At 42.8% G+C, this 22,826-nt stretch overlaps 1 protein-coding gene across 2 annotated transcripts in view; it reads right to left on the bottom strand.

Moving 5' to 3' along the window:
* The window catches only part of KIF5C (kinesin family member 5C), a 173,450-nt gene that overhangs the window by 54,056 nt on the left and 96,568 nt on the right, over positions 1-22,826 (bottom strand). For both annotated transcript variants that reach the window (XM_082464974.1, XM_082464975.1), the window contains exons 11-12: positions 11,821-11,969; positions 930-1,105 (exon numbers count right to left, since the gene is read on the bottom strand). In XM_082464974.1, the coding sequence (XP_082321100.1) occupies positions 930-1,105; positions 11,821-11,969 (325 nt within the window). The remainder of the gene's footprint in view (positions 1-929; positions 1,106-11,820; positions 11,970-22,826) is intronic.

Below are 22,826 nucleotides of genomic sequence, written 5' to 3'. Positions count from 1 at the left end.
CCAGTCACATTTCCCTTGTGAAGGTGATACCAGACTGAGCTTTACTCCGAAGAGACAGGCCTGTAAGATTAATGACAACGTTAACATAACAAAGCTGCTTCATCCAAGCCAGAGGTGTCCCCAAGCACTCTGAGCTGAACCACAGCAGAAAAGATTAAATCAGACCAAAAATATCAGCAACCTTGGCGAAATGAACTGAAAGGATTTAGATATTCCAAGGGCAATATGCCAAGATCACGTGAAACATCAATTTAATTTCCTTTGCCTCTGGGATTCCTAACCCGACCTTCTTTGGGAACGAATGATACAGTGTTCTCCAAGATCTCTTTTCCTTTATTCCAATTTGTGCACTGACATGGTTCTTTGAGTCCCAAAAGCTTGCCATGAAATTAGACATCCCAGCATGTCCAAACGACTTCGTACAAGAGGATGCCCCTGAAAACAGCCTTACTGAGCCTACTACTGGCTCTTCATTCCAGGGTCTTAGAGCTACGTGATTAAAGTACACACCTGAGCTTTGGGAGCTTTGGGAGCTACCACCTTTGCCTCTATAGCTGGGACACTGCTGGAATTTCCAAGAGGTGATGGACAGGCCCAGAGAAGAAAACAAGGGACAATTAAAGAAAGATCACGCAGCCTCCACTCTCATGCAGTGATAAGGCCCCATCCAATTTCTAGGTGTGAAGACTCTGTCTACCCAGGCCAACACTCCACTTTTCCAATCAAGTTTCCATTCCACATGAATCCAGTTCCCTGAGTCTGTCTGCCCAATGAAGAGCTAGGGTAAATACTAGGAAGACAGGCACAAACATCAGTCTGCAGCCCTACATCAGTTCCGTGGGGCTTGAGCTGCTTCCAGCCGGTAAATCTAGGACCTGCTACTTTTAGTTTCTGTACCAGTGTGAGGTCTATAATCTCTGACTACAGACCTTATCATCCAGTTGTCGGTAGAGACTGGAGATCTCCTCATCATACTTCTCCTTCTCCTCTGCAGAGATGTCGGCAACCACAGGAACAATGTTGTCTATAATGGGGGTGTTATCACAGGGCTCCAGGGGCTTCTGGTCCTTAGCACTGATCTGTTCATCCTCCGGCACAGCTTCTCCTGCAAAGCACAGCCGAGAGGAGTTAGGGATTGAAGAAATTCAGCATGCAGCCCTCCAGGAAGAGTTCCAAAAAATAGTCACTCCCGTGAAAAAGACACAGAGGACACAATAAGGAACTGTTGCAGAGAGTTATAGCTTGTGTTCTTTCTACTTGACAAGAAAGGTCGTAGTGAATTGACCAAAATGGGTCTAAGGAAGAAGTAGACTACATAACACTCCCTCCCTCGTGATGCATCACTGAAGTAAACTGGTTCCATCAACCACACAAGCTCTCCAACTTCGCAGCGATACCCAGAAATTTTGCATACAATTTTCTTTGTTGAGGAATATGCTAGGACTTTACTAGAATCATATTCTCTCTAGCGATTGATTCAAAGGGAAACAGACCTCTGAGGCATCCTAATTACAATTAATTAGGTTACTGTTTCATTAATAGAAACAGCCAAATCAAGCAACGAATTCGCCATTGTTAATACAACACCGTAGGGCCCAAATCCTCAGACTCTGAGAATCTCTGACTCTGAAACAGGAAGTCAGGGTAGCCCCGGACCCGGGAACTCTGACGGACATCGCACAAACACACATCCCACTACCACCCTCTCCCCCAGGAAGTCAGAATTAATTGTCTCAACTGGAGAGTTCAAATAGAATAATTTCTTGTGATACCAGGTAATCCCAGGAAAGAAAAACCAGACCATCTAGAATATCATGCAGACACTCTGCATACCGCTTCTCGGTCCGCAGAGGAGCATTTATGGAGCCTTCGAAGGAAGTAGTACCAAATGTGACCACGCAAGTTGAGGGAAAAGGTGAAGTTCTCAAGCTGGCCCACGGCTATCCCCAACAAGAAAACCACCTTGCAAAGACAGACTGCATAAAAAGGAGTCTATGAAAACCATGTGGCTCAACTGTGTCTTTTAAATATCTTCTTGGAAAGCAAACCAAAACCAAACATACTTTTCCATCACAATGTTTACCATCAGTTTCACACTCAGTTTGCTACAATCAGTGAGCGTCTGCAACGTTCCAAGCCTCACCCAGTTCTCAGCCTGTAAAATGCATTCTGTGGAAATTCCCCAGGAAAACTGTCCTGAGCCAGAGGGAATTTCTCACAGGAAAAAAAAAAAAAAAAAAAAAAAGACACCCAAAAACAAATGAGAGAAGAGCTGAACTCCTAATCCATGGCTTCATGAACAGTATATATCAAGTCTCAAGAAACCCACCTGAACACTGATTGTGTACATTTATCTCAATATAAACAAAGCACTTTGTGAAGGGTTAGCTTTGCTGCTTAAGACTCCATTATCTCACTTGATAATCACAAAACGGTACCATAGGCCTCCACTTCAAATAAAATTAACACTCAATGATTTCACCTTGGTATCACAGTTCCATTTGAAGCAGCAACTTGAAGCAAAGCCTGGAATAAATGATTACTTTGTTGAATACAAAACTGAGCCAACCTTTTTTTCTTCGGAAGCTCAACTACACTGTACTGTACCTAAGCCTTTTTCTAAAATTATTGACCTGAAACAAAACCGGAATATCTGAGTAGCCTTTGAATTGAATCTGAACCAAATCATTATTTCATTCAGTTCCAATTCCTGGTTTGAAGCTTCCATCAACAACCTTAGCGTGCAGACCGGATTTCACCCAATTAAAGGATCTATATTATCTACAGCCTGCTATGTCCATGGGCTATAAAAGCAGTACCGTGTTCTAGTTCCTAAGGATTTGTGTGTGTGTGTGTGTGCTTCAAAACATTATATATATATAAAATTATAAAAATATATATGTAAATATCTTTTTTTAACCATAGAGTATATACTAAAACTTGAAAGCCCTCCTTCACCTCTACCTCCCAACTCTGTTCCTTCTCTAGAGAATTTCACCACTAACACTTTGGTAAATGTCCTTCCCCCACTTGGATCATGACTGTATCTCTAATTTTTCAATCCTAGCTTCTGAAATTTGTGAACAGGGCAATCCAGTGCAGTATGAATCGATCTTCCAGCTAAAGCATAATGAAGATGAAATTCTTAACTGCACTAGACCAGAAACCAGCCAGAATATAGTCATACCGTCCACAGGCCAATTCAGCCCAAGTCCAGAGGTAAGATACAAAAACATCTCAAAAGGACAGATTCCCTGCATTCTTTGTTTCCAAACGGCCACAGAGGCAGTGATATCGTGAGGTTGGGGTGAGCTAAGGAGTTGCCCAGTGCGTATTTCCATTTGTCTGGGTGGGCGGAGTCAGGGATGAATCCCACAGCCTAGCAGTGGGTGACCTGCTCTAACCAGAAGTCACAGGCTTGACTAACCCCTAAAGCTGCCCTCTTCTTCCACTGAGAAGTTATAGCATTACGAAGTTCCAGAGTTGTCCCAGTTTAGAGAGGTTCAACAAGCTAGCCAACGCTGCTCTGAGGCACCTGAAAGTGACCAACAGACACTGCATAAACATGGTCTGTGCCAAAGCGGGACACTAAGCCACCCTGCACCTTCTACAGCTCTAGCTACTATCAAGCCATCTCCTGCTTAACCTCTTGCTTTTTGCAAAGGCGAGGAAATAACAATGCCTTTAACACAGCACTGTTCTAAAGATTAATTAAAATAGTATATGTAAAAAACACAAAAGTCCATCTCTTATCCCCTCCTCTTCCTGACGAATTGTCAACTTTTTAGGTTTTGCAGATAAAATATCATTTTTACTTATCCTGAGATCAGTGTTTCTGGGGTCTTCACAATACCTTTGGCAGTTAGAGCTCAGTTCCCCCAAAAAATACAATACAGCCATACGAGTACCTTTAGGGTTTATTTATTTATTTTTATTTTTAACATCTTTATTGGAGTATAATTGCTTTACAATGGTGTGTTAGTTTCTGCTTTATAACAAAGTGAATCAGTTATACATATACATATATCCCCATATCTCTTCTCTCTTGCGTCTCCCTCCCTTCCCACTCTCCCTATCCCACCCCTCTAGGTGGTCACAAAGCACGGAGCTGATCTTCCTGTGCTATGCCGCTGCTTCCCACTTGGGTTTATTTTTATTATTATGAAAACAATATTTGGGTTTATTTTTATTATTATGGAAACAATATTTGGGTTTATTTTTATTATTATGGAAACAATATTTGGGTTTATTTTTATTATTATGGAAACAATATTTGGGTTTATTTTTATTATTATGAAAACAATATTTGAAACCTATAGCAGGTTTTCTGGTTTCCCTTGAACAATCCTCTGAATTGAAGCATCAACATGTCCCCCACAAATCTACATCTAAACAGCGAGCCATCCCAGTTTTTATTCTAAAGGTCAGGCAGTCAGGATTATTTTTTGCAGCAGCCGTTCAGGCCGAGAAGAACAAAGCAGCAACACGCAGGAACGAAAGCAGAGGGTGTCTGGGGGAGAGCACAGCTCCTGCCCAGACAGGAACCAAGAACAGGTTTTCCCAAACACCGCTGCCCTTCAAAGGACCGAGGAAATGACTTCCAGAAGCGTCCCTGGTAACTACACTGTCCAGCTCACAAACACGTCTGGGGATTGTAAATTCCCAGCACTATGCAGGACCTGACACCAGGCAATCTGTCTCCATGGCAATCTCACAGCATTAATGGAGAATATTCCCTGCAATGCAGTGGATGGGGTCTCCGGAGAAGCCCCCATGAGGTGATTACGGAATAACCGATTGTAACACAGAAGACAGCTGCAAACAAACCCTGGAGAAATAATGCCCTAAAATCTGGAGGTAGGAGAACAAGAAAAGGATCACAAATGAAGATTAGCATCTATTTTTATTTTTATTCTCCTTTGCATGAATAGCAAATTTCTCTTAGTTTATCCCTTGAGGATTTATACCTGCTGTCTATAAGGAAAGAGCTTATAATATTGTAAAGCATCTGATATTTTAGAATGAAAACTCCGCCTCCCACCCCCGCAAGAAACATTTCCCTTTTTTACATAAGCATTCTGGCATTTCCTAATTTCCTATTGTCAGATGTAATTACCTTTAAGGACTAAAACGATTTGTGTGTACACAGGAGCATTCAGTTGGAGCATACCTATAAGGTTTGCAGAGCACTTTAATTATAAAATGAAAAGCCCCCAGAGGGCATAAATAACATTTCCACAAAAAGTAGAAATCCATCAACTGCAATAAACAAGAATGACAGACTAATCAAAAATTCTTGTTAGTGCTATTAGTTAAAAAATGCTAAAACAGGCTTTTTGGGGTTTAGTTTTTTCAAAAAAAAAAGAAAGAAAGAAAACCATTAGACTGCCAGTAATTCATTAAAATTTCACACATGAAGTAGCAACAAGCTAGTTATCCTTTTCATAAGTTGAGTCCCTAAAGCCTCTGGAGAACATAGTAAGGTAATTGGCTTCTCTCTGCAGCTCCAGGGCAAAGATTGGCTGGTCACTCACAGCTTCCGCCAGAAACCAGATCAGATCTGGCAAAGGAGGCACTTTCTTTTAATACCAATTAAACAGGCCCAGTGGCAGACCTAATGGCAGGTAATTTCTATATCAAAGAAACGAAAAGGAAATCTTTAAGTTGCCAGATGGGTAAGAGCAGCTGGATACAAGATGTCATTATATAAATGGGAGGTTTAAAAAAATCATTCCTTTATGGGATTATTTTGCACTCAAATAGCATGTTTTACCGTATTTCCTCAAAATATTGTAAGAAGTTTAAGACATTCTCTAATCCTTTCTGCAGTAATTTTCTAATAAACTGGTCACCCAGGACTCTGCATCCTCTTTACATTCTTCTTAAACAGGCCACACAATTCTCCTAGCGATCAGTATTTCTATTAGTGTTTCGTTGTGCTCTCAAAAGAAGGAAGAGGGCCTAACAAATTAGAGCTCTCAAACGAAATGCTAGCTTCTGAAGTTCTACAATAATCATGAGTCTGAGAGGGGGGCCAGCATCTTCTACATATTTAATGCCAGAAAAGCAAATTGTGTCCCAACTACGGAGGCTGCACAGTTCCACAGAGCCCCCATCAGCCTCGAGGTTACAGATTTAGCTACTTTGGGAACCAAGCCTGCTGGCCTGGCAGGTTTTTAATCTGGAGAACAAATCTGCTCTAGAGATTGCTGATTTTTCCACACCTTCTCAGATTGGGATGAAATAATTTCTTTGCATGACTTCAGCAGATGGGGTAAATCTACATCCTCTCTGTTAGAAAATATTATATTATGCAAGAGATGCTGCAGATATGCAGTTTCATCAGGTCATTTCCCTGCACTTCTGACACCTGGATATCCAGGGCCTCTTTTTCTGACTTAAGCCCTTGTAAAAAGTTATCATTTTTTTTTAAAGAACAAAATTCAAAGAAGTACCAGAGAAGAGGGCATGTGTAAAGACTGACCTGGCAGAGACTGGGAACTATGGACTCAACCGCCCTCTAAGCAGCATGCCCCTGGGCCTTCAGCCCTCCTTCCCCATCCTCTTGTCTAGAGTCTTCTTGATGGATTGAGGAGGAGGGGGCAGCGGTGAAGTGGAAGCTGAACTACCTAAATCTATCCCCACTTACAGGATGGTTCGAATCCTTTCTGTACATACGATCAACAAGCAACAGAGCTGGAAAAAAAGAAAGATCCTATTTCTGACAGCTGCCCACTCCCTCTATCTGTCCTTAAGCAAGCAGGCTGAACAAATTTCCATGAGGCTAAAGTCGCCAACAGAGCCTCCAGATTTCCAGAAAGACTGCCCATCGATTTTAGCCCACAAGATGTCACTAGGAGATTGTGGTGGACATGTGTTGTTTTTCAGACACTCAACACCCATTCTCACAACAGCACCTTGACTGCCTTGTGAGGAATTACCCCCTCCAGTGCATGTAGTCTTGGTCAGACAACACATCAGCGTGTCCTGTCCTTCCCCAGACAAAGCACACCACCCAGCGCAGTATCCTCTGTCTCTCCAGGGCCTCTGGGTCTCCAATGCACGAGACAAGGATGGAAACACGTTTAGAGGGGATCCACTCCAGGTGTGGTCCCTTATAAGCCCAGTTCCTCAGCTGTTCTTTCGGTTCTGTGAGTCACTCATAGCCTTTTTTTTTTTTTTTTTTTTTTAATTGAAGAATAGCTGATTTACAAAGTTGTGTTAGTTTCAGGCATACACCAAAGTGATTCAGTTATACATACACGTCTATTCTTTTTCAGATTCTTTTCCGTTATAGGTTATTACAAGATACTGAATGTAGTTCCCTGCTTTCTCTTTTTGTTTAAGCTGGCAGGACCTTCACTGGCCCAGTGGGGAATGGAGCCAGGAGAGTGGAGGGTTCTCCCCACTCCTGCTTTGTAAAAACAAGGCGTGACTCCCCCCCCTTAAGCTCCCACGCACATGCCCTGGGCCACGCTGCCTGAATGGCAGTGGCAGAAATGAATTAAGGCTTGGTATGGTATGTGCATTACTACGAGTCCCAGGCCATGTTCTGAGAATCAATGTTATACTACACCCAGTGGGGAAAACCACCAAGCTCGCATCGGAAGTAGCCCATTAAGCTATAAGAATATAGGTGGGGATGCGGTGAGGTCCAGCCTATAGGCACATAATAGGATAGTATTTCATGGCTTTTGAATGACTTTGGGCAGGGAATGCTCTCTCCTGTGGCCAACTGTATCAGACGTACCGCTCTTCACGTATTTACAGTATCTGCCTGGGCCCAACTGGCCGCTGAGACATCACATTATTTTGCCTTTCCTACTCCTTTGTATTCCTACTTCATTCTGTATAACAGCAAACAGGCAAAAGCACAGGCATGCACACGTGTGCATGCTTTACCCTGCTACACCCCTCCTCTCCTACTCTCCTACCGCTGGAGTGGAGCAGCCAAGTTTTTAAATTATAAACACTGTGCAAGGAAAGGAATCTCTTCCCCAAGGGAGGTGCACACAGCTGACAACGCTCCTTTATCACGTTCTGACTGCAACCTGGGAATATCCATGCGTAGCCGTCACCGCAGTGAACTCAGCGGCTGCCCTCCCACAAGTTTAGAACCAATGTGCGTACCAAATTTCAAAAGAAAGTTGGAAATATCCTGCCACTTGGGTTTTAGTGGAGGGCACTGCCTCTTCTCTCCACTCCACCTCTCAAAATCCCTGCTCTCTAGTTGACACATCCCGGCCATGCCCTCGTGACCATGAGGAATCAGGGTGCACGGGACACCACGGAAGGAATTCCAGTCCCTCCTTTTCACACTCATCTCCGTGGCCTAAACACAAACCACCAGGGCTGCACGCAGCTGCACCCACAAGGGAAAGAATGAATTCAGGAGTCAAGCGCCCTGTGGAGTCACCTTGGGCGAGTCTCCTATCCTGCCTCAAGGGCTGCTGGAGGATTAAACGTCTAGTCTCGGAACAGGACAGAAAGCCTCCGGGTTTTGTTGGATGTGCAGTTAAGCCTTAAAATAGTCCTTCACTCATACCTGGTCAAAGGACCACTCCACCATGCCTCCACCTGTCTCCTTTCCTGCCTGACATTTTTATACCACTACAGTAGGTTCTCTACATCTGAAAACTTTTGCTTCCAGAAAAAAAAAAAAGTGTTAGCTTGACGGACAGGAGAGCTCCATGGATCTCCCTACTCTTAACCACTCAGTGATTACATGGTAATGGTGGGGGTGAGTGGAGGGGTCTCTCAAGACCCTCCCTCTTCTCTTCCCTCTCCTCTCTTCAGGAGTCTATAGAGGACCTCACCCCTACCTATGCCTTCAATTACCTCCAAAAGATCCATGGCAGCTCCCCTGAGCTCCAGACCTAACTTCTTACTTGGCATTTTCACCTGAATGTTGCATGGGCACCTCAAACTCCCCTCCTCACCTCCCTTGTCTCCCTTCTGGTTCTCCTCCTGTGTTTCTTGTCTCAGTGAGCAGTTCTGCCCTCCATCCAACTCAGCAAGCTAGAAAACTTGACACTCTCTCTCCCTACAGCCTACTCCTCGCCAAGCCCTGCTGATTTCACCTCCTAAATACGTCTCCGGTCCATCCATCTCTCTCCCTTTCCACTGCCCTGTCTCTCAATTCAATGACTATAATCTCATCCCTGGAAGACCACCCCAGGTCCTAGCCCTCCTCCCACGCCCTCCAGCCCATCCTCCAACACAACCAATGGGTCTTCAAAAATGAAAATCTCATCATACGATCTGCAGCTGAATATCCTTGAATGGCTTCTCACTGCTTCCAAGATAATGACCAAAATCCTGAACAAGGACTACATAGCCCTGTACGGCCCTGCCTGTCCCTCTCACCCATCTCAGCCGGTCTCGCCCACCCCCAGATCTCCACACTGGCCTTCACGCTCCCGCCCCTCAGGGTCATTGTAAACCTGGCTCCTCCCACCCTACCCGCACGTCCACCTTCACCTATTTTGCTCAGCTAACTGCTCTGTTTCTCTCAGATCTTATTCCCTAGGTCACTTATTGGGGGAAATCTTTGCTGACTTGAGTCAAGCTCAGGGCCCTCTGCTGTAATAACTCTTAGCACCTTATACTTTCCTTTCTTGATGAACAGCACAGACTAGCATCACACGGTTATTCATCGCGGTTGGAGCCTATCTCCCCCACCAGCCTGTAAGCTCAGTGAGGGCAGAGACCATGCCTGACCACTCACCCTTTAATCTCCGGCACTGCATTAAACACATGCTTACTTAACAGACATTTATGAAAGTCTATCACGTGTCAGAAACCATACATTAGTTCTCCTGAATTATGTAAGTTAAGGGCTTAGGTAGGATCTCACCCTATAGGGCATGGAAAACAGTGAATTTCTGAGTGGATCTGCAAGGTGGGACAAAGAATTAAAATGATGCCAAGTGAACAGTCCAAGAGCAGGGGAGAGTGCCCAAAAGAGATGCAAGGCATGAGCGTGGGTTAGGCAAACAGGGCAGTGGGCAGACCCCAGAGGACAGCTGACTGAGGGATGGAGAACTGGAGGGTTGGAGCTTGGCAAAGGACAGGAAAGAAAAGAAAAAAACAAGGTTAGTTGCCCACACCACAGTGTTTCTAAGGCCAGTTCCCCCTCCCCTTGTCAAAAGGCTTTACTGAATGTTCCAGTTGCCCAGCAGAGAAGTGACCCAAGAGAATCCCAGAAATAGAACAAAATTTCTTACAGCCACTCCCTGCCTTGCCAAGCACTCCTCCCCACTCTCTTACTCCTGCCAAATTGCAAGGAATCATCCACCAGCCGCAGGTGCTGAATTATTCAATAATTCTGGCAGCTTTCAAAAACTTGTGCAGCTAGAAAATCTCCCCAAAAGAAAAGAATTGTGTTATTTAGGCTACTAGGTCATTTCTTGAACCTCTCTTGAATCCTGGTTGGCCACGTAATTGTTTTTTCAATTGAACAGTAGCTCATGGACACCCCACCCTTCCTAGCAAAAACAGTGGCAAACATATAATCACAAGACGATCTGCTGCTAACTCTGCAGTTATAAGCAGGCAGGTTACCTGCCAAACCTGCACAGCCGCCCCTAGGCTCCTGCACTTACCCAAGACTGAGATCTGATGCAGCACCTGAAATAAGTACCAAACACGGCAGTAGAGAATCTGAAGAACAACCTCCAACTATCCACTATTCCCCTACACACACACCAAGCTGCCTTGTTTCAGTGAAAAACAAAAGGGGGACTTCTACCTTCTAACCTCTGTCACCAAGCGAAAACCATTAAAATAATCTGTCTGAGCCTGGATCTGGAAACCCTTCTTCAGCACCTCGCCCACAACCCACCCACCACTGCATGTCAGCCCTCTGAGATGTTTTCTTTGAGCAGAACAAACCAAAGAGAATGTTTCAGGGAAAAAGAAAAATGAGTCACGAAACAAGCCTTTAAGGCTCCATTTTAGGACAGAGTTTCTTCAGGAATCCTCTATTTCTGGCTCTGAAGAAGCAGAGCATGAAGATGAATTGGGCAAATAAAAATGCAACTATTTGCCAGCGGTGACTTTTAACCCCAAATCGATTATAAGACTCACATAGGAGAGAATGATATTTTTCATTTAATCAAAAGCAATCAGAGCTCCCAAAGTCTTGGGCACTGCCCTCTAAACCTCAAATATGGCTACCAGGGAGTGAATTACAGTAATAGATAGAGGCGCATCTCATTGCAAATAGATTAAGGGAACCTTGTAAACAGTCACTTGCCCACACTAAGAATGTATGTCAGGGGCTTCCCTGGTGGTGCAGTGGTTAAGAATCCGCCTGCCAATGCAGGGGACACGGGTTCGAGCCCTGGCCCGGGAAGGTCCCACATGCCGCGGAGCAACTAAGCCTGTGCACCACAACTACTGAAGCCTGCACTCTAGAGCCCATGCTCTGCAACAAGAGAAGCCACCGCAACTAGCAGCCCGCGCACCGCAACAAAGAGTAGCCCCCGCTCACTGCAACTAGAGAAAGTCCGTGAGCAGCAATGAAGACCCAATGCAGCCAAAAAATAAATTTAAAAAATTTTAAAAACTCTTCCCCCGAAAGCCACTGGGGAGTTTGGGTCAAAAAAAAAAAAAGAATGTACGTCAGCCAAGTGATGGGGTGGGGGCGGGGATCAGTGCTAGGGAATAAGACAACATCTGCTTGTTCACATGGGTGGTTGCAAGGCAGGACCAAGCTCCACCATCATCCACTCTTTCCCAAGTGCCCCAGGATGCCAACAGTTGTAGGGGGAAAAAAGCACACGCTCATGCCTCATTCTTCCTCTCATTCTTCCTTACCATTTCTCCACCTGTTTAGCTCCATCTCCAGATGCTGGAGAACATTCTTCAAAGTCTTGTTTTTCTCTTTCTCTTTTTCATATTTCTTCTTCCATTCTTCTGCTGTCAGCTCCAGGTTCACAGAGACTGTATTCTTGATGGTCTTAGCCCTGGGGTGAAAAATATAAGGGAAAAATTCTGACCATAGCTACTAGCATTTGCTAAATCATGAATATAATTAAGCCTCAAATTCCATTCACGCCAGAAGATTGGGACTTGGGGAGCAGGAGGGATCCTGGAACTTCTACCTGTCACCCTCCTAGCTGTATTAATGGCACCACTATTCCTAAGGCTCTAAACTCACCTTTTCGTTTTTATTTCTCCTTTACTTCCTGCCAGTCTCTAGATCCAGTGGGATTTTCTTTCTTTTTTTTTTTAAATGAATTTATTTATTTATTTATGGCTACGTTGGGTCTTCGTTGCTGTGCATGGGCTTTCTCTAGTTGTGGCGAGCGGGGGCTACTCTTCGTTGCGGTGCGCGGGCTTCTCATTGCAGTGGTTTCTCTTGTTGAGGAGCATGGGCTCTAGGTACGCGGGCTCAGTAGTTGTGGTGCACGGGCTTAGTTGCTCTGCGGCATGTGGGATCTTCCCGGACCAGGGCTCGAACCCGTGTCCCCTGCATTGGCAGGTGGATTCTTAACCACTGCGCCACCAGGGAAGTCCCAGGATTTTCATTCAAATTATCTCTTGGGGTCTTTCTCTATTCCCTCTGCCACCACCTTGGTCTATGTTCTCAGTAACAACGTATGGTTATAGCCTTTTTCAAACATTCAGCATCCTCCTTTAAGCATCTTACATACCACTGCCAGATTCATCTGCCCAAGTAGAACTTCCTTTCAATTCAATTAACTATGAAACACTGGGGATATACCAAGACAAACGAGACAAGGTCTCTGGCCTTGGAGCTTACAGTTTCTCATACCAATAAATATACAGACAAATCAGCTGTTTCTCTTACTCACATTTGGTACCTAGAAGCATCCCTGATGTGTTTAACACATGCCAACACATGACACCCGAGACAGGTGGGTCACTTTACGAACTCAGCCTGGCCAGGTGAGACCATGGCTCCCTGCCGGGCACATCCTTCCCCACCACCCAGGCACTGTCACCAAGTACGAGTGGAGGGCCCACTTTTCTCAAGAAAAGTCAGAAATTAAGATTTTTATTTGTATCTCCCAGTTTAAGACAATTTTTCAGAATGATGTGTGGGACAAACAAACATGTCTAATGGCCACCATTTTGCCACCTGGGGTATAAGAGATGGAGTGGCCTCCTAGGATGGATGACCTGGGGGGGCAGTGTGATGCCACAGTGGATTTTTGGACAGCAACTCAAGGGAGCAAGAGGTGAGAGCTAAGGCACTGGGAGCTCCAGCCACTAATGAAAACCAAATACATGATTCACTGACTTATGCACAAAAATGAACACATAAGCAGACTTGTCCAATTAAAAAGTAAATTGACGGAGGGAGATGCAAGAGGGAAGAGGTATGGGGACATATGTATATGTATAACTGATTCACTTTGTTATAAAGCAGAAACTAACACACCATTGTAAAGCAATTATACTCCAATAAAGATGTTAAGATGTTAAAAAAAAAAAAAAGTAAATTGATGATGGCAGAATTCCACTTATTGCATACTTCTGAAGAAGTAAAAACTTCATTTAAAAATATGTGATATCCTGTTTTATTTGCTACTGACTTTTTCATTTTAAACTCCCACCCGTTCTTGTCCTGTCACATTTGCCGGCACTATCTGATGTGTGATTCGGGTTAATTACTGTTGTCATGAAATGACATTTTGGACATGATTTCCATTCCAGTGAAAGAAACTCAGCAGTCCTCACCAGTGCTGCAGACGTCATTCCAAAAATTAATTCCTAAAGCAGACAACTAAATAATCCAACTGTCAAAAGAAGAGTTAAATGATTTCAATGTAATCATTTCAGTGTAATACTCCCTCACTCACTGTAGCTTAAGGCTGCTGTCCCCAGAAGTGCTTCAACTCTAATTTTTCAAATAACAGCAATCTTATTGCTACTTTAAAGTTTATGCCAATTTGACACTTTCACCTCACCTTCTAACATCCTCAGGCAGTGTCGTGGGTGTTTCTCAGATACAAGCACAAACACTGCAGCATCCATTATCAACTTAGTTTAGTAAGAAAGTGAACAGTAACCTATGGCTGAAATGCTTGTGGACATTTAAGGGTATACTTTGAGGCTACTAATCTTTTTTTTTTACATGATTTCTTCCTTCCTTCCTTCCTTCCTTCTTCCTCCCTCCCTCCCTCCCTCCCTTTATTTCTGCGTTGGGTCTTCGTTGCTGCGCACGGGCTTTCTCTAGCCGTGGCGAGCAGGGGTTACTCTTCGTTGAGGTGCACAGGCTTCTCACTGCGGTGGCTTCTCTTGTTGTGGAGCATGGGATCCAGGTGCGCGGGCTTCAGTAGTTGCGGCACGCGGGCTCAGTAGTTGTGGCTTGCGGGATCTAGAGCGCAGGCTCAGTAGTTGTGGCGCATGGGCTTAGTTGCTCCGCGGCATGTGGGATCTTCCCGGACCAGGGCTCGAGCCTGTGTCCCCTGCATTGGCAGGCAGATTCTTAACCACTGCGCAACCAGGGAAGTCCAAGGCTACTAATCTTACTTTTTACATCATAAAGAGTCTCTTGATTTCCAGTGATACTACAAAGAGAAGAGTAGAGCCTTTATGCTATGCTCAGGCAGGTTTAGCCAGAAGTCCAATTTTGTGAGCGGACCCAACAAGGTTATCCCTCGTATAGCTGAACCTCATTCTCAAAGTTCTTTTAAGTTGTTGAGAAAATTCTTTTTCTCCCACTTCTGTAGTAATCTGAGTCCTGGCAAGAGATAGTCTACTCAAATTGGAAAGAGTTTAAAAAAGGTATGGGAAGGGTGATGGGAAATAACAAGGGATAATGGGTACCCCACATTAGTGATGGGGGTGCCGTTACCACCCTTAGGCTAAAGGGGTCCCAGAGGGAGAGACTTATAAGAAGAAGGCTGTCCATACTCACAGATACAGAGAACGAACTAGTGGTTACCAGTGGGGAGAGGGAAGCCGGGAGGGGCAAGATAGGGGTAGGGGATTAAGAGGTACAAACCACAATGCATAAAATAAATAAGCTACAAGGATATATTGTACAGCACAGGGAATATAGCCCATATTTTATAATAACTATAAATGGAGTATAACCTTTAAAAATTGTGAATCACTGTATTGTACACCTGTAATTATGTAATATTGTACATCAACAATACTTCAATTTTTAAAAAAGAGAACAAATTTAAAAAAAAATTTTAACCCTTAAAAAAAAGAAGGCTTCCCAGTAGAAGCTGTAACAGCCTTTGGTCTAAGAACACAGCCAACCCAAAGTGACCCTTCAGGGAAGGAGTCAAGAAATTAATACCCTGACCTCACTCTCTTCTCTCCTTATGACTGCCTGCCCATGTTCCTTCCCCATTGGTGGAACCTAACCGGGAGCCAGAGGCAAGGGAGCCCATTGTAGTTGTCCAGACTGGTCACTGTCCCAGGGCACAGAGCAGAGCAGAGATGGAACAGAAAGAATCCGGAGGAGCAGATGGAAGCTATACAACCCAACTGCCATTTGGAACTGAGAACAATGGTGGGAAACCATGTCTCCTGCTGTTGCCCTAGACAGACTCCACTCAGTCCCAAATGAGGCAGAACCATCATGCCTCTCCATCCACTAAAGGTAGAACATGAAGAAATCAGCTAACACTGATTGGGAGAGAGATTAATTATCCCAAAAGTGTTCGACAGATTTAAAATAATCTGAAATAAAATCTCAGGAGTTTTGCATGTGTCTATAGAAATTGACAACCTGATTCTAAGATTTATAATAAAAATAAAGAGGGCCAAGAATAGCAAAGACAGTTTTGAAGGACAAAGCTAGAGGATGGAATATCAACACATTATAAAGCCACAGTAATTAAAACTGATTAAATAGTCCAGAAACTTTAGAATAGAAACAGAATAGATTATCCAGAGACAGACAGTCGGCTATGTAGCCATTTGATTTACAACAAAGGTGCACATATATCACAGAGGGAAGGGATGGTCCTTTCAGTACACGGTGCTGGGACGGGGGTGGAGGTGATGATCTTTATCAACTCCCCCAATAACATATAAAAAATTCTATTACAGATGAATCATATGCATAAACGTGAAAGGTAAAACAATAAAGCTGCTAGAAGAAAACAGGAGAGTATTTTAAGACCTTGGGGTAGGCAAAGATTAATTTCTTAAATAGAATAGAAAGAAAAGATAAATTTGACTTCATAAAAATTTAAAACCCTCTCTTCATTAAAAGTCACCATTAAAAGAATTAAAACATAAGCTGCAAAGTGAGAGAAGATATAAACAATCCATATATCTGCCAAAGGACTTATCCAGAATAATCCCTATAAATCAATCAGAAAAAAGTAGACAACCAGTGAAAACACTGGGCAAAGATCTGAATAGGAACTTCACAAAAGAAGTGCCAATAAATACCACCCACAAAGGGTGCCGGACAACATTAGCCTTCAGGGAAATGCAAAATAAAATAACAGTAAGATACTTTTACACACCCAATAGGATGGTTAAAAATATTTAAACTGATAATACCAAGTGTTGGTGAGGATGTGCAGTGACTATAATACTCAGTTGCTACTAGAGGGAGTATAAGCTATTCCAATCATTTTAGAAAACTCTTTGGTACTATCTATTAAAACTAAATATCTTATATCCTATGAGCTAGCAATTCCACTCATAGGTATATAACCGACAGAAATGAGGACATATGTTCACCTAAAGACATGACAACCAATGTCATAGCAACTTCATTTATAATAGCCACAAGATGAAAACAATCCAAATAACCATCAACAGTAGAATGGATACATACATGTTATATTCATACAACAAAATAGTATATAACTATGAAAACTAAACTACTCCTACACCTAACAATGTAGTGTACTTCAAGGATACAATTTTGCATAAAAGAAGCCAGATACAAAATAATACTGTATGTTTTTATTTGTATCAAGTTCAAAGACAGCAAACAGTAATCTAAGTTGACAGAAGTCAGGATGACACTTACCCTTGAGAGTTGGGTACTGACTGGGAGGGTTCAAAGAGAGGCTTCTAAGATGCCAGGTGGTGGTTACATGTGAATATACATGTATATTTAAATTTTTACTGAGTTGCCTACTTAAATGTATTTTACTATATGTATGTTATATTCAACAAAAATAAGTTAAGAAAAATAAACTGATGTGGAAAGAAATCAAGTCAGATACAAGAATTTCTAGATTGTGGAAGAAACAAGAGTTACTAAGAGAAATACTGAACTTCTGTGCCTGGAGTTATTTCTTTTTAATAGAACAAATATTCTCCTATCTAGGAGGTTGAAACCAACCTTGCAAAATGGAATAAAGAGTGTCTTGGTCCCTTGCTCCCACAAGAGACCTAGAATAAAAGGATGTTGAACATCTATAATCTCTTTTTGCTTCTTACCATGAACTTCAGGAAAATCTACAGAGTAAAAGGGCCTAATGATTAGGTTCTATCTAATTTTGCCGCCAGTGTGGATTAGCTAGTGGTCTGATGAGTTTTGTTTTGTTTTGTTTTTGCCTTGTTCACTGTAGAGCATGTCCAAGTGTCTTCCAGCTCTCATACTCTTTGCTCTTTTATTTTGGCATTTTCCACATACGTGCTAGCTGTCAATCACGCTAAGCAGTGTTCCATCTGGACCCTCTGTTCAAACACAGTGAATCGACATGGATCCTGGGCACTCAGGACACAGTGCCAGGACCCATGAGCATTTCCTGCTCAGCCTGGTTTCCAAAAGGATTTCAGGGAGCTAACAAGGAAACATAAAACTCATGGGATAGCAGAAATTAAGAAATGCTCTTAAGGCAGGTTTTATCATTTTTTCTAGCTGAAGCTATATAGCAATAGCAATACCACCCAGCCCTATAGTTTTGGGACATCACCTCCTTGATACAGGAAAAGAATCCAATAATCCATGGGAGCCTCACCATAGCCATGAATTTACTGCTCATTCATCATCTTTATGGGTCAATCTCACTGTGCTAACATATGATTAATCCAGTGTGACCTCATCACTCACAAAGGAGCACAGAAGTATCTTGGGTCTTCACTTTCAAAGATCCTCAGTTTGGTTTTTCAACCAGATCCCCTAAGCTGTATACAGAAATAAATGCCTGTTCCACAAGCTATGACCATAGCAGACACTAAGCAAAATCCTAACCAAAGGCTAGTTAGGGGAAGAACCTTAATTAATATTAGGTTTACAACTTAATAGCAAGACCTACTTAGCAGGAATGAGCCAAATCTTAAAGGTACAATGATCAGGGTATCTGTTCTGCAGTTTTTCTTTGCTTCAGCTTGCTTTAGAGAGTTAAGCACCACTTAAATAATATGATCTAGGCCTGCACCAGATATAATATCTCTTCTCCCCATAGGGAGGGAACCAGGATCCGGTTTTTAAAAGATCTCAAAGCTAATGAATGTTAACCATTTTTGGAGAAGGCAGACCAAGCACAGCAGACAGAGAGCAGAGGCCGCAGTATGTATTCCACCTAGATCTCCGTACAAAGACAGTTACGTCAGAAAAGGACACACTGACATATGCCACTGAAGGATGGAAAGAGGAAGACTCTGTCTTCTGTCCTCGTGTGTTCTGTTATGTTCTCCTCAGCACCTCTCAGTTACTCTGTCACTGAACTTGCAGTTTACTTGTTCAGAACCACATGCCCAGGCTTCCAAGATTACTGATCATGTGCATTTCTACCACCTTCATTAAGCCCCCATATGTGATGACACCATTATTTGGCACTTGAATCAAACCCTTGTTGAAGAGGAGAAGTCACAGAACCACTGGCTCACATCAATCTATGTCCTGTTAAATCCCATCCCCACCTATTTCCTGAATAATTGCCTATATTTGTACTTTCTGGCCAAGATCAGTTCTAAATGATATAGAAACTACATACTGTTGGAGTTTCTTCAAATTACCTCGGCCTCCCCCTGAAGAGCCAGGAAGATGTTTGTTCTTGGTACCTTCCTATCTCTTGTTTTCAGCATTTTCTTTCCCTCTCCAGGATAGTACTGGCATTTGAACAAGGAGCTCTAGACAAACCCACACCTTCAATGCATAGAATAAATCTGTAATGTATGATTCCACATGGTGAATGGTGTGCGTGAGAGAGAGACAAAGAAACTGAGATCCTCCCATTGTGGGGTGGAAGAGGGTAGCCCAGCATCCCTCTCTATCAGTCAGGGTTCTCCAGAGAAACAGAACCAACAGGAGAGAGAGAGAGAGAGAGTGATCTTATATATCTGATATCTTATATATCAGAGAGGATATCTATCTATCTATCTACCTATCTATTGAAATTGGCTCACTGGAAACTCAGGCAGAAATCGATGCTCCAGTTTTGAGGCAGAATATCTTCTCCAGAAAACCTCAGTTTTTGCTCTTAACGCCTTCATCTGATTGGATGAAGCTCACCTGTATTATGGAGGGTAATGTGCTTAAAGTCAACTGATGGTAGATGGTAACCACATCCACACAAAAAATTCATAGCAACACCTAGGTTAGTGTTTGATTAAATAATTGGCTACTACAGCCTAGTCAAGTTAACACATAAAACCATCACACCTTCTAATCTGCTCTGGGTCCTAGTTCCCATCTAAAACACCTAACCTTCTTCTGGACACATGACTGCCGCAAAGCACCTTCCCATTTCCTGGTAAGGCCATTTCCCTGCTCATGAGTCGGGGATGTAGGGAAGGAGAAATTAAAAGCTTTAAATTTTGTTATTTGAAAAATTCTAATCTCCAGAGAAACATTAAGAAATGACCAGCTTGGATAAAGATTTGGCATCTGGTTAAACTAACTGTGGTCCACAGCGTTTCCTCCTCCAAGAGCAAAAATTAACCCTATTGGTGTTTGGCAATAGGCCCTCCAACAGGGGGAGATTTGATTCTTTCTCCATCCTCTGTCAAACCTGCAGCCAAGCATCTCCCTTGGCCAAAGTGCTTGCCCTAGTCCTGCAGGGAACTTGTTCTTATGCTCTGGGGACATGCATTTTGCACACACACCACTCAGGCTCTGCCTAATCCAGCTGCCGTTAAACCGAGCGTGAAATGGCACAATTTTTTTTTTCAAAAAGTGCATATCAGAAAAAGAAAAAAGAATATTACTTTTCCTAAACTATCCATTCTCCTTTCACATTTAACATATAAATAAAGCCTTTGAATTATTCATGTTGGATCAATCAAACTCTTGGTGTCAACAATGTGCTGATTCAGGCTTTTTCTAAACTGATTGTCTGCCCCCTGGGGACTCACCTTTCCCTCATTACCATCACAAATCAAGGTACATTAAATAGGCTTCCATGATTGGGTGATTTGATAATTGATAACTGGGTGATTTTCATACTGCTAAAACTTAAAAATAACCTTTTTGAATAGTGCTATAAAAGCACTTTGGGGATTTCCCTGGTTTCGCAGTGGTTAAGAATCCGCCTGCCAATGCAGGTTCAAGCCCTGGTCCGGGAAGATCCCACATGCCACGAAGCAACTAAGCCCGTGCGCCACGACTACTGAGCCTGTGCTCTAGAGCCCGCGAGCCACAGCTACTGAGCCCGTGTGCCACAACTACTGAAGCCCACGTGCCTAGAGCCCGTGCTCCGCAACAAGAGACACCACTGCAATGAGCAGCCCGTGCACCGCAACAAAGAGTAGCCCCCGTTCACCACAACTAGAGAAAGCCCGCGCACAGCGATGAAGACCCAATGCAGCAAATAAATAAATAAATTTATTAAGGAAAAAAAAAAAAGAACGCATTACCTTTCCTCCAAAGGTTTCAGTATGCCTGACAGCACTTCATTAAAAAAAAAAAAAAAAAAAGTACTTTGGAAGAGTAATTAAAGACTAAAAAATGAAACTCTGGGAGCCAGATGAAAAAGAAAAATTAGTGAAACTGCTCTAATTTGAGTTCCCATCCCTGAAAGCAGGAAGTGTTCAGCTTCCTGACAGAGGACGGCTTTTTGACTCTCTGCTGCCCTCAGGCATCTGTACACTCTGTCATGTTTCTACTGCTTCAAAGAACCTACTACTGTTTTATTCAGAACATCAATACAGTATAGCCTAGCAACAAACATGGACTTTCTTCATGTCCTTGAAAGAACCACATGGCAAGAACTAAGGAACTTCATGCTGCCCTTAGGTTTGGCCACCCCTGCAACAAGAATATCATGAACACTCGTTACACTGAATTTGGGAGATGCCCGGCACTCTTTTCTGAGTTCATAGTGCTTAATCTCATTAGCTATCAGATACCATGTCTAATCTGATGTTCAGACTCATGTCTGCGTGTAATTGGGTTCAATGTGTGGAGTTAACAATAAAGCGGGTATTGATCCCACAGAGAAGTTAGATGTCTTTGAAGAATCCATTAACTAACTCGAAGATGGAGGAAAGGGAACAAAATTTCACACAATTCTAATGAAAGGCAGGAAAACAAACCAGATCTAAACCCAACCAAATTTCTGGACATAATGGTGTCATAGTTCAGCAACCGCTCTAATGTTCTAGGGATTCCTACATAATAAGCATTAGGTTCATCTGCTCATTCATTTTGATAACATTTGTCTGTTGACCACCTACCGTGTCCTAGTTGTCCTAGGTGCTTGTTGGGACAACTGAGGCTGGTAATAAACTACTCCTTGTCCTCATGGAGCCTAGGATCCAGATGACTCTGACTAAAGATTATAGACCAACCTATTTCATTTGAAAATATAATTGACATACTATTTATTTCCTGGAATCCTAAATTATCAGCAGGATTTCTTTTTTTTTTTTTTTAGTACGCATACTAAGGGTCTTTTTTTTTTTTTTAATATTTATTTTATTTATTTATTTATTTTGGCTGCGCCGGGTCTCAGTTGTGGCATGCGGACACTTAGTTGCAGCATGCGGGATCTAGTTCCCTGACCAGGGATGGAACCTGGGCCCCCTGCATTGGGAGCACAGAGTCTTACCCACTGGACCACCAGGGAAGTCCGAGGGTTTTTTTATTTTTATTTTTTTTTAACATCTTTATTGGAGTATAATTGCTTTACAATGTTGTGTTAGTTTCTGCTGTATAACAAAGTGGTGGTCACAAAGCACCAAGCTGATCTCCCTGTGCTATGCGGCTGCTTCCCACTAGCTATCTATTTTACATTTGGTAGTGTATATATGTCCATGCCACTCTCTCACTTCGTCCCAGCTTACCCTTCCCCTCCCCGTGTCCTCAAGTCCATTCTCTACATCTGTGTCTTTATTCCTGTCCTGCCCCTAGGTTCATTAGAAAGTTTTTTTTTTTTTTTTTTTTTTTAGATTCCATATATATGTGTTAGTATACGGTATTTATTTTTCTCTTTCTGACTTACTTCAGTCTGTAAGACAGACTCTAGGTCCATCCACCTCACTACAAATAACTCAGTTTCATTTCTTTCGTTGTATATATGTGCCACATCATTTTTATCCATTCATCTGTCGATGGACACTTAGGTTACTTCCACGCCCTGGCTATTGTAAACAGTGCTGCAATGAACATTGTGGTACATGGCTCTTTTTGAATTATGGTTTTCTCAGGATATATGCCCAGTAGTGGGATTGCTGGGTCGTATGGTTGTTCTATATTTAGTTTTTTAAGGAACCTCCATACTGTTCTCCATAGTGGCTGTATCAATTTACATTCCCACCAACAGTGCAAGAGGGTTCCCTTTCTCCACACCCTCTCTAGCATTTATTGTTTGTAGATTTTTTGATGATGGCCATTCTGACCAGTGTGAGGTGATACCTCATTGTAGTTTTGATTTGCATTTCTCTAATGATTAGTGATGTTGAGCATCCTTTCATGTGTT

Source organism: Balaenoptera physalus (genome assembly GCF_965194825.1).
Source record: "Balaenoptera physalus genome assembly, chromosome: 6".
NCBI lineage: Eukaryota > Metazoa > Chordata > Mammalia > Artiodactyla > Balaenopteridae > Balaenoptera > Balaenoptera physalus.
This window is presented reverse-complemented; position numbering and strand designations above follow the sequence as displayed.